At 38.8% G+C, this 12,058-nt stretch overlaps 1 protein-coding gene across 1 annotated transcript in view; it reads left to right on the top strand.

The window, feature by feature from the left end:
* The window catches only part of BPTF (bromodomain PHD finger transcription factor), a gene marked incomplete at its 5' end in the record, with an annotated part of 157,205 nt that overhangs the window by 81,179 nt on the left and 63,968 nt on the right, over nt 1–12,058 (top strand). Inside the window, 4 exons of the mRNA XM_012001071.1 lie at nt 209–388; nt 1,731–4,041; nt 9,287–9,411; nt 10,909–11,037. Coding sequence (XP_011856461.1) covers nt 209–388; nt 1,731–4,041; nt 9,287–9,411; nt 10,909–11,037 — 2,745 coding nt within the window. The remainder of the gene's footprint in view (nt 1–208; nt 389–1,730; nt 4,042–9,286; nt 9,412–10,908; nt 11,038–12,058) is intronic.

Here is a 12,058-nt window from a genome sequence, read left to right on the forward strand (position 1 = left end):
ATTCCTTCTATGTTTTAGGTCAGCCAGGCATATAGAATTATATGGTACCTTATACTCAATAAGACCTTTGTCCTTTTTTTTTTTTTTTTTTAATGAAAAAATGAAACATAACTTGCTGGAAAATACTTGTTTGTTTTCACTAAACTTGATATATTAAAGTACTAATACTGGAAATAACATTAATTATGCTATACATGGTTCTTTTTAGCCAAAAATAATATGGATGAAAATATGGATGAGTCAGATAAAAGAAAATGTTCACGAAGTCCCAAAAAAATAAAAACAGAGCCTGATTCTGAAAAAGATGAGGTAAAAGATTCAGATGCTGCAAAAGGAGCAGACCAAAGTGAAATGGATATCTCAAAGATTACTGAGAAGAAGGACCAAGGTAAGGAGAGTCAGCTGTGGAGGGCAGCCTGGGGGTGATAAGAATGCAGTGGATCGGGGTCCCACCACAGGAAAGGTACTGCGTTGTGTTTTCTTGATAATAGCTTTATTAAAATGTAATTCATATCCCATACAATTCACCCAATTAAAGTGTAAATTCAGTGGTTTTTAGTATAGTCACAAAGTTCAACCATTATCACGTCAATCTTAGAACATTTTCATAACCTTGAAAAGAAGCCTCATTCATACCCATTAGCAGTTACTTACCAATCCTTCCCCAAAGTGCCGCCAGCTTAGCGGTCTACTTTCTCTCTCTCTGGATTTGCCTATTTTGGACAGTCCATAGAAATGGAATCAGGCAATATGTGGTCCTTTGTGGCTGGCTTCATCCACTTAGCATGTTTTTAAGGTTCATCCATGTTGTAGCATGTGTCAGTACTTTCTTTCTATTTCTGAATAATACTCTGTATGGATATGCCACATTTTGTTATCCATTCATCAGTTGATGGACATTGGGCCGTTTCCTCTTTTGGCTATTATGAATAATGCTGCTATGAACATTCATGCAGAAGTTCTTTGTGGCCAAGCGTTTTCACTTCTCTTGGAGATATACCTAGGAATGGAATTACTGGATCATATGGTAACTCTGTTTAACCTTTTGAGGAACTACATTGTCTTTTGTAACAAGTCATTTTTTAAAAAACTAAATAAGCTAAATAATGCATGTGGCTAGAGATATGTTATAACTATAAAAGTCTATACAAAATATTACATGAAGGTACTAGCGTGTGCAGTAGCCTGCCACATACTAAGTACTTTTTCATTATGGCATTCCATCGTTTTTAGATACTAAGGATCAGAATATTTAATTATTTTGGGGATGTATGTCTCATAAAGTTCAACACTATCTATTGACCAGGAACTTTGAAATATATGTTTAAACTCTAGAGAGAAAATGAGAAAAATAGATACTTTAATATTTTTGGCTAGGCACAGTGGCTCATGCCTGTAATCTCAGCACTTTGGGAGGCTGAGTTGGGCGGATCACCTGAGGTCAGGAGTTCAAGACCAGCCTGGCCAACATCGTGAAACCATGTCTCTACTGAAAATTCAAAAACTAGCCAGGCATGGTGTCACATGCCTGTAATCCCGGCTACTCGGGAAGCTGAGGCATGAGAATTGCTTGAACCCAGTAGGCGGAGAGGTTGCAGTGAACTGTGATCACGCCGCTGCACTCCAGCCTGGGCAACAGAGTGAGACTCCATCTCAAAAAAAAAAAAAAAAGTATAAATTCCTCCTTTCAGAGTAAAAGTTACATTTCTATAAATGTCTTTGTTTCACAGATGTGAAGAAGCTTTTAGATTCTGACAGTGATAAACCCTGCAAGGAAGAACCAATGGAAATAGACGATGACATGAAAACAGAGTCACATGTAAATTGTCAGGAGAGTTCTCAAGTAGATGTGGTCAATGTTAGTGAGGGTTTTCATCTAAGGACTAGTTACAAAAAGAAAACAAAATCATCCAAACTAGATGGACTTCTTGAAAGGAGAATTAAACAGTTTACACTGGAAGAAAAACAGCGCCTCGAAAAAATCAAGTTGGAGGGTGGAATTAAGGGTATAGGAAAGACTTCTACAAATTCTTCAAAAAATCTCTCTGAATCACCAGTAATAACAAAAGCAAAAGAAGGGTGTCAGAGTGACTCGATGCGACAAGAACAGAGCCCGAATGCAAATAATGATCGACCTGAGGACTTGATTCAGGGATGTTCAGAAAGTGATTCCTCAGTTCTTGGAATGAGTGATCCTAGTCATACCACCAACAAACTTTATCCAAAAGATCAAGTGTTAGATGATGTCTCCTTTCGGAGCCCAGAAACAAACTGTCAGAAACAAAATTCCGTTGAAAATGACATAGAAGAAAATGTCTCTGACCCTGCCAGTAAAGGCCAGGAACCCAGTAAGAGTAGAACAAAAGGAAATGATATTTTCATTGATGACTCTAAACTAGCCAATGCAGGTGATATTGGTTCTTTGATCTATAGAAACAAAAAACTGCTCATACAGGAGGAAAACGACACCATCGTTTCTTCTTCCAAGAGTGCTTTACATTCATCAGTGCCTAAAAGTACCAATGACAGAGATGCCACACCTCTGTCAAAGGCAATGGACTTTGAAGGAAAACTGGGATGTGACTCTGAATCTAATAGCACTTTGGAAAATAGTTCTGATACTGTGTCTATTCACGATAGCAGTGAAGAAGATATGATTGTTCAGAATAGCAATGAAAGTATTTCTGAACAGTTCAGAACTCAAGAACAAGGTATTGAAGGCTTGGAGCCATTAAAATGTGAATTGGTTTCTGCTGAGTCCACTGGAAACTGTGAGGACAGACTGCTGGGTAAGGTAACTGAAGCAAATGGTAAAAAAACAAGTCAGCAGAAGAAATTAGAGGAGAGATCAGTTAATAAATGTAGTGATCAAATAAAGCTAAAAAATACTACTGACAAAAAGAATAATGAAAATCGAGAGTCTGAAAAGAAAGGACAGAGAACAAGTACATTTCAAATAAATGGAAAAGATAATAAACCCAAGATATATTTGAAAGGTGAATGCTTGAAAGAAATTTCTGAGAGTAAAGTAGTAAGTGGTAATGTTGAACCAAAGGTTAATAATATAAATAAAATAATCCCTGAGAATGATATTAAATCATTGACTGTTAAAGAATCCGCTGTAAGGCCGTTCATTAATGGTGATGTCATCATGGAAGATTTTAATGAAAGAAACAGCTCCGAAACAAAATCACATTTACTGAGTTCTTCAGATGCTGAAGGTAACTACCGAGATAGCCTTGAGACCCTGCCATCAACCAAAGAGTCTGACAGTACACAGACGACCACACCTTCACCATCTTGTCCAGAAAGCAATTCAGTTAATCAGGTAGAAGATATGGAAATAGAAACCTCAGAAGTTAAGAAAGTTAGTTCATCACCTGTTACTTCTGGAGAGGAATCTAATCTCAGTAATGACTTTATTGATGAAAATGGTCTGCCTGTCAACAAAAATGAAAATGTCAATGGAGAATCTAAAAGAAAAACCGTCATCACAGAAGTCACTACGATGACTTCCACTGTGGCCACAGAATCAAAAACTGTGATCAAGGTAGAAAAAGGCGATAAGCAAACTGTGGTTTCTTCCACAGAAAATTGTGCGAAATCCACTGTCACAACCACCACTACAACGGTGACCAAGCTTTCCACACCTTCCACAGGCAGCAGTGTGGACATCATCTCTGTAAAGGAGCAGAGCAAAACCGTGGTCACCACGACAGTGACAGACTCCCTGACCACCACAGGAGGCACGCTGGTTACATCTATGACTGTGAGCAAAGAGTATTCCACACGAGACAAAGTGAAACTGATGAAATTTTCAAGACCAAAGAAGACTCGCTCAGGTACAGCTCTGCCATCCTATAGAAAATTTGTTACCAAGAGCAGCAAGAAGAGCATTTTTGTTTTGCCTAACGATGACTTAAAAAAGTTGGCCAGAAAAGGAGGAATCCGAGAGGTCCCTTATTTTAATTACAATGCAAAACCTGCTTTGGATATATGGCCATATCCTTCTCCTAGACCAACCTTTGGCATCACTTGGAGGTATGTACTTTAAAATGTATTTGGGGAGGGAGAAAATTTTTAAAAGAATTATCTCACAAGAATATCTCATTTTTAAAAAGTGAGATAATAGAGATAAGACAGGAAACATATTAATGGCTAAAGATAGTAATGGAAACAGGATACAGAAAGCTTCAAAATTGGCCAACTGGTATGTACTAAAGTTTTTGTAGGGAAAAATGTTTAAAGACTTAAAATGTAAGAGAATGTTTTAAAATGATATTCAGTTTTAACTTTCATAAGACAAAAGGAACGTGTCAGATGTGATTGTTTTTGTGGTCTGATTTTCTGAGTTACTGCTCTGGGAACAAGATAATCACCAACTTTCTGGAATGTTTGTATTTTATTAGGTAATTTGTAAAAAATAAGACATAAAGAAACATGCCTGTAAATTTCATAAAGCTTATCATAATGTGAAAATCTTCCTAATGTAGCTTATTTGCATGATAAACATTTGTTTTGGAGTTCTCTGTTATTTACGTATGAATAGGTAGTCTCTAAGATTCCTGAGAAATTTTTTTAAACCCAGAAAGAGTCCTAATTTAAAATTTTCTGGGCACTTTAGGTTTAGGGGATGCGTCCTAAATAGATAGTGTTGGCAGTTGTAAAATCATGTAGTTTGATGTTGGGAAGGGATCTTAGAACTTCTTATGTTTTGTAAATGTACAGTGATTTGCCTGTGGCTACAGAGACACAGGAATAGTGCCCAGTTTTCCTAAATCCCAGTCTAGTACTTTATCTGCTATATCACATTTCAGTTATTTGTCCTTGCTTTCTCCTTTTTCATGTCCTTGTCTTTATCTTTTCACCCCTGTAATTGAGAAGGATGGAACATAAACATTGAAAACATGAGAGTTCTGGGAACATCTTTAGAAATCAGAATCGGTCATAGTTGCAGTTAGATTTTGCTAGGATCCTCAAATTATTTCAGCGAGTTACGGAGCCGTTTTCATTTCCCCTTAGGCTTCGTTTTTGTGTGTCTTTTAATATTTTTCCAATTTCTTTAAAAATCACACTTTTTTGATTTCCTTTAGATTACAATCAGCTAGTATTAGAAAAAAAAAGTAAGTACTCTCTATGAAGGAATTCATTTATTAATACAACCAGTCATAGTTTGTTTGACCAAGTTTTTTATAACTCATCTTTTGATTTGAAATAAAATATCATCACTCCATTACACATTCAATAGAGACAGCTGAAAAGTACAATTTCTCTGCAGGGCCTGCAATGAAGGATTTGCAGAATCCTGCAGGGAATCAAGGAACTCTTCATTACAATTCATGGATTTATAGGATTACTCTGCACTTTTCTGCTTTCTTCATTGAGAGCGGTCCCAAAATGTGTCCTTGACTGTCCTGCAGGTAACTTCTTTCCCACTGGAAAAGTTACTGTGTACAAATACTTTAATTATAAAGTGACCTGGCAGTTGTGGAGGCCGACCTTTCTGCTCTTTGTATTCTGAAACGGAGGGTAGGCTCAACTGGAAAGCACTCTTCTCTGAATGCTCCGGCAGAGTTAGGCACCGGTCCTGATCAAGTGTTGCTCGGGGCCCTGTTCTGCACAGCTGAATTTCAGGAGCTGAATTTCATGTCTTAGTATGCACGATGGCGCAGTTTGTATTACTTGATTTCACATTTTTTAGTGGAAGGAAATACCTTCCATTAAACATTATACATTTTAAATCGATACTGCCTTCAAATATGTGCTAACATCTTAATTTGCTGAAACAAATTTGAGAGAAGCATAATCCTTTCTGTCTAATGGAGGCATGGGTAAATATGTAAATTGATCATGATTTTAGAATGCATTTTTAAAAAGCATATTGCTATAAAAAGCCATGCACGTGAAATACATTTTTATACTAACACTTGAATAGAATACATCTGATGGTTAGGAGTTAAGAATGCCAAAGATGCATGTGTGATCTTTGTTATTAATGTTAAGGCTGAGCAATGTTGGAAAACTTGTCTCATAGACTCAATAGGGCCTCTTTTTCCCTCCATACCATCCATTCCCTTATGCCCATCCTCCCAGGCCCTGATTCTGTGCTTCATTGTCACGTTGAACTGATAGTTGTCCTCCACAGTGCTGCCAGAGATTCTCCTAAAATGCCCCTCTATCCTGTGAATAGTCTGACTGAGCTAAGGGACTTGCTAACTACTGCAGCAAGGAGCGGGGAAAGCATTTGTCACCTGTAGATCACATTCGTGGAAAGCACTTCCCTTTACAACCCATCCAGTACTGGATAAATCTCAGAGGACTTAATATACATACCCTTTAATGCTCTTCTTTAATCTTTTAATTTGGTACATCGCATTCTGGCTTCTGCCTTTCTCTCTCATGCCACCTTCATCTCTTTCTGTACCTCCACACCCCTTCCCTCCAGTCATAAAACACTGGATGTGGTCTCTGAGAAGAAATGTGTACTCCTGCACACTATTCTCTTTAGTGTATTTGTGCCCCTTACCTTTGATCAGCAACTCCCATGCTCTTAACTTGTCCTTTGAGACTCCAGCAAAGCTGTGATCCTCATTCCCGAGCCAACTCATATGTCCCTCCCTTGTCCTTTCCTCTCTCAGCTCTGAGAACACAGACAGATTCTAGTTCACCTCTGTGTCCCCAACTCCTGTCACATAGTCTAACACATAGAAGATGCTCAAGTATTTTTTGAATGAATGCTTGAATGAGCAGACTTGCCATGCATGTGGTGTGTTCCTCCCCGGTGTTATTTCCATTTTAAAATAAGGATACTTTAAAGTCATTGTTTGACCACAGAGAATGAGGATGAACTTTTCCTTCCAAATAAATGTTTACTTGCTTTCTCCTATGACATTAAAGATCTCTAGGAATTACTATGGGGTATGGTCTGAAAGGGACAGACACTTTCCCCCTCTTGGGACATCTCTGCACTAGTTAATATTTCCCCTCTGATTTCCCCTTGACCTGCTCTGTCCGGGTGAGAGGATTCATAGTGCAATAACACAGCAGAGAGAGTAATGGTGTCACAAGTGGATATGGGAAGTTCAGAAGCTGCAGCATCTTTTTGGCTAGAGCTTTCCCTCTCACAGTGTTCATTTTTCCAACTGAATACTGTCAATAGAAAGCACTGCTTTCTATGCAGAAAGGGCGGGCACGGTGGCTCATGCCTCCTGTAATCCCAGCACTTTGGGAGGCCAAGGCAGGTGGATCACCTGAGGTCAGGAGTTCGAGACCAGCCTGGCCAATGTGATGAAACCCCGTCTTTACTAAATATACAAAAATTAGCCGGGCGTAGTGGCGGGCGCCTGTAATCCCAGCTACTCAGGAGACTGAGGCAGGAGAATCGCTTGAACCCGGTAGGTGCAGGTTGCAATGAGCCGAGATCGCGCCATTGCACTCCAGCCTGGAGCAAAACTCCATCTCAAAAAAATAATATACAAAAATTAGCTGGATGTTTGGGTGGGCGCCTGTAATCCCGGCTACTCTGGAGGCTGAGGCAGGAGAATCACTTGAACCGGAAGGCAAAGGTTTCAGTGAGCCAAGATCACTGTACTTCATTCCAGCCTGGGCAACAGAGCAATACTCTGTCTCTGGAAAAAAAAAAAGGGCATTGCCTTTTGCATGCAGAGTTTTTGAGATTTACCTTCCACATCTATTAGAAGAGGACATTATTTTTATTTTATAGGCTTTGTCTACACCATAATCAACCACTAAATTCATTTAAGTATAGTGAAAATGTCAACAAAGTATTCATTTACACAAAAATATAATGAATTCCATGTTAGGACGTGATATTTAATGCAGTTAAGTAAATTTATTTTGAAATACATTTTGAGTATTTTTAAAGAATGTCTAAAACGTTTAATAACTCCATACACAATGTTTAGAAACAAACATGAACACAGAGAGATTTGTCTGTTGATAAGTAATACGGTCTTGTCCTTTCTCTTTCTTTTTTTTTTTTTTTTTTTTTTGAGATAGTCTCGCACTGCTGCCCAAGGTGGAGTGCAGTGGAGCGATATCGGCTCACTGCAACCTCCGCCTTCTGGGTTCAAGCGATTCTCCTGCCTTGGCCTCCTGAGTAGCTGGGATTACAGGTGCCTGCCACCACACCTGGCTAATTTTGTATTTTTAGTAGAGATGGGGTTTCACTATGTTGGCCAGGCTGGTCTCAAACTCCTGACCTCGTGATCCACCCACCTCGGCCTCCCAGAGTGCTGGGATTATAGGTGTGAGTCACTGCGCCCAGCTGGTAATTGTCCTTTTTCTAATATTTTATTATTCATTGTAGAATTCGAAAACTACACTAATGCTGTTAAAGTTTTATTAGTATTAGCTTTATTCATCATCCAGTTGTTCATGTTTTGAAGAACCACCATTTGGATGCAGAATGTTTTTGTCCATTTAGAAAGGTCTTACTAGATTTGTAAGATGTTTTGGGTTTAATTTAATTAAATTTATTTATTTATTTATTTATTTATTTTGAGATGGAGTTTCACTCTTATCACCCAGGCTGGAGTGCAATGGTGTGATCTTGGCTCACTGCAACCTCTGCCTCCTGGGTTCAATTGATTCTTCTGCCTCCAGCCTCTCAAGTAGCTGGGATTACAGGTGTGCACCACCATGCCCAACTAAGTTTTGTATTTTTAGTAGAGATGGGGTTTTGCCATATTGGTCAGGTTGGTCTTGAACTCCTGACCTCAGGTGATCTGCCCGCCTCGGCCTCGCAGAGTGTTGGGATTACAGGCATGAGCCACCACATCTGACCTCATTTTATTCTTTTAGAAAATTTAAACATTTTCAGGTTTTTTGTTTTTGCAAAAGTTAGGATTTTTCCTTCAAAACTCCTTTATCACATTTAATAACAATTATCTATTTCTCTATATTTGGTCCTCAAAATTTTCCTAGCAGATATTTTGGAATTAGGTTAAATTTATAAAATCTTCATGAATTTTTGCCTTACCAACCTTACAATGAAACATTCTCATTTTATAAATTTATATGGCATTTAAAATGGATATCGACCCTTTTTAAAAAAAGTTAGGTGCCTGTTATGCCTGTGAACAAAGAAGTTTTTCTTTTAAAGGACATATAATACCAAAGTCTTACAAAACCATATTATAAATACTGAAGTCCTAATGAGTACAAGAAACACAACCCTTCAGTTTAGTAGAGTGAATATGAATGTGTATGTCTGTGTGTATACATAAAGATATATATATATGGATTTCTTTGGTTTTCCTTTCAGGTATAGACTTCAGACCGTAAAGTCCTTAGCTGGAGTGAGCCTGATGTTACGGTTACTGTGGGCAAGTTTGAGATGGGATGACATGGCGGCCAAGGCTCCTCCAGGAGGAGGGACTACACGGACAGGTAAGGGGAAGGGGAGTTATTTTCTAATTTAAGTTTAAAAGCCAAAATCACAGGCCAGGCATGGTGGCTCATGCCTGTAATCCCAACACTTTGGGAGGCTGAGGTGGGCGGATCACAAGGTCAAGAGATCGAAACCATCCTGGCCAACGTGGTGAAACCCCGTCTCTACTAAAAATAGAAAAATTAGCTGGGCGTGAGTCCCAGCTACTTGGGAGGGTGAGGCAGAAGAATCACTTGAACCCAGGAGGCAGAGGTTGCAGGGAGCTGAGTTTGCGTCTCTGCACTCCAGCCTGGCAACAGAGCGAGACTCCGTCTCAAAAAACTTTTAACAAAAAGCTAAAATGACTTGCCTATTCACTTAATTTTAAGTATCTCTGTTTTCTTATTAAAATATAATGTACTGGGCACGGTGGCTCACGCCTGTAATCCCAGCACTTTGGGAGGCTCAGGCGGGCATATCACAAGGTCAGGCAATCGAGACCATCCTGGCTACCACGGTGAAACCCCGTCTCTACGAAAAATACAAAAAATTAGCCAGGCATGGTGGTGGGGGCCTGTAGTCCCAGCTACTCAGGAGAATGGCATGAACCCGGGAGGTGGAGCTTACAGTGAGCGAAGATCGCGCCACTGCACTCCAGCCTGGGTGACAGAGGGAGACTGTCTCAAAAAATAAAAAATAAAAATAAAATAATAATAATAATAAAATATAATGCTTGTATTTTAAAAATACAGTTTTGGCCATGTGTGGTAGCTCTCACCTGTAATCCTAGCACTTTGGGAGGCCAAGGTAGGAGGATCACTTGAGGCCAGGAGTTTGTGACCAGGCTGGGCAACATAATGATACCTTGTCTCTACAAAACTCTAATTAAAAAAGAAAAAAAAATCAACTAGGCCTGGTGACAGGTGTCTATAGTCCCTGCCACTTGGGAGGCTGGGGCCAGGAGGATTGCTTGAGCCAGGAGTTCAAGGTCGCAGTGACTATGGTCCACCAATGTCCTCCAGTCTGGATAACAGAGCAAAACGCTGTCTCAAAAAAAAAATTGTTTTCACATACAGCTTTGTTGAAGTTTGGCACATGCTATAAAATCCCAGGGGCCAGGAGGGAAAGTTCAGATTATAAAATGAGTCACTTATGTGTGAACCAGTCTACATTTTTTAAAAGATATTTATTATTGTTTAATTAAAAATTTAAGACTTCTGGAGGCCTGTGCTTGCTGCTTCTGTCCTAGGCTTTTTATTGTTTTGATTGAGTATTTCCACCAGGAGCTCAGCTATACCCAGCAGCATTTTGTTTCATTTAGAAATTTGCAGTGAGGAAGAAGCTCGGTGTTGTTGCAGTCTAGCAGTGATCCTGTTAGATGTTAGTGATCCTGTTAATTAGTCAGATGTTTCCAAAGGTTTATTCCATGTGTGTCTTTTTGAAAGCACCAGATGTACCTTTTTAGTCTCTGAGTATTTCAGTTGGTTATTAATACTATGTGAATTAAATCACCATAGAAACATCCGAAACTGAAATCACAACAACAGAAATAATTAAGAGGAGAGATGTTGGTCCTTACGGCATTCGATCTGAATATTGTATCAGGAAAATCATTTGTCCCATTGGAGTTCCAGAAACACCAAAAGGTAAGGAATAGAAGGAATTATATTCTTTCATTATTAACCTGTTAGCCATGTATTTTATGAATTGAAATTTGGTATTTTTTTCTTCTCTCTGTTCACCTTTTAAAAAAGAAATTTTTTACAACTGCCAAATTTCGGAAATGATATTAAAGTAATAAACATAGGAAGATTCTGGTAGACACACATTGATGCCTATAAGCCTTGTTCCAAGCACAGCAAAGGGCTATAATAATACCTCTTGTAGTTAAGATGTGAGACATTGCCTGACCACAGACCAGCAGCTCCTAGAGAGCAGCCATCTCGTCTGTCTGGTTTGTTCAAGTCCTGGTAACTAGTACCGAGTCTAATATGTAAGTGGGTCAATAAAGATTTCTTAAGAATTAAAACTATTGTGAAATACTTCAGTGCTCAAGCTAGAGATAATCTAAGAGGCATAAAGAGTTACTCAAGAAATGTTTATAGAGCACCAATACAATACGCACTGGGTGGCAAATACATAGAAGAATGAGATTTGGCCCCTAATCTCAAGGAAGCAAAGAAAAGCTTATAGTATTATAATATCAGTGTTATATGTGTTGCAATAAGATAAGAGAGTAATGTTGGAAAAGAAGATTAACACTATTTTATAGATAATTATGAATGTTTAGAAAATTCATGAGAATTAAAAGTATTAGCACTAATAGGAGTTCATTGTAGTATCCAAATTGAAAATATATAAAGTCCATGTTATTTTATGTAAACAATAAAAATATTTAGGAGAAAACCTAGTAAGAAATGTATAAAAAGGCCAGGTTCAGTGGCTCACACCTGTAATTCCAGGACATTGGGAGGCCAAGACAGGTGGATTACTTGAGCCCAGGAGTTCAAGCCCAGCCTAGACAATGTAGTGAAACCCCATCCCTACAAAACATACAAAAGTTACAAAAATACTGGTAACGTGCATGCCTGTAATCCCAGCTACTCAGGAGGCTGAGGCCCGAGAATCGCTTGAGCCTGGGAGGTGGAGGTTGCAGTGAGCTGAGAT

Source organism: Mandrillus leucophaeus, unplaced genomic scaffold, assembly GCF_000951045.1.
Source record: "Mandrillus leucophaeus isolate KB7577 unplaced genomic scaffold, Mleu.le_1.0 Scaffold1, whole genome shotgun sequence".
Classification (NCBI taxonomy): Eukaryota; Metazoa; Chordata; class Mammalia; order Primates; family Cercopithecidae; genus Mandrillus; species Mandrillus leucophaeus.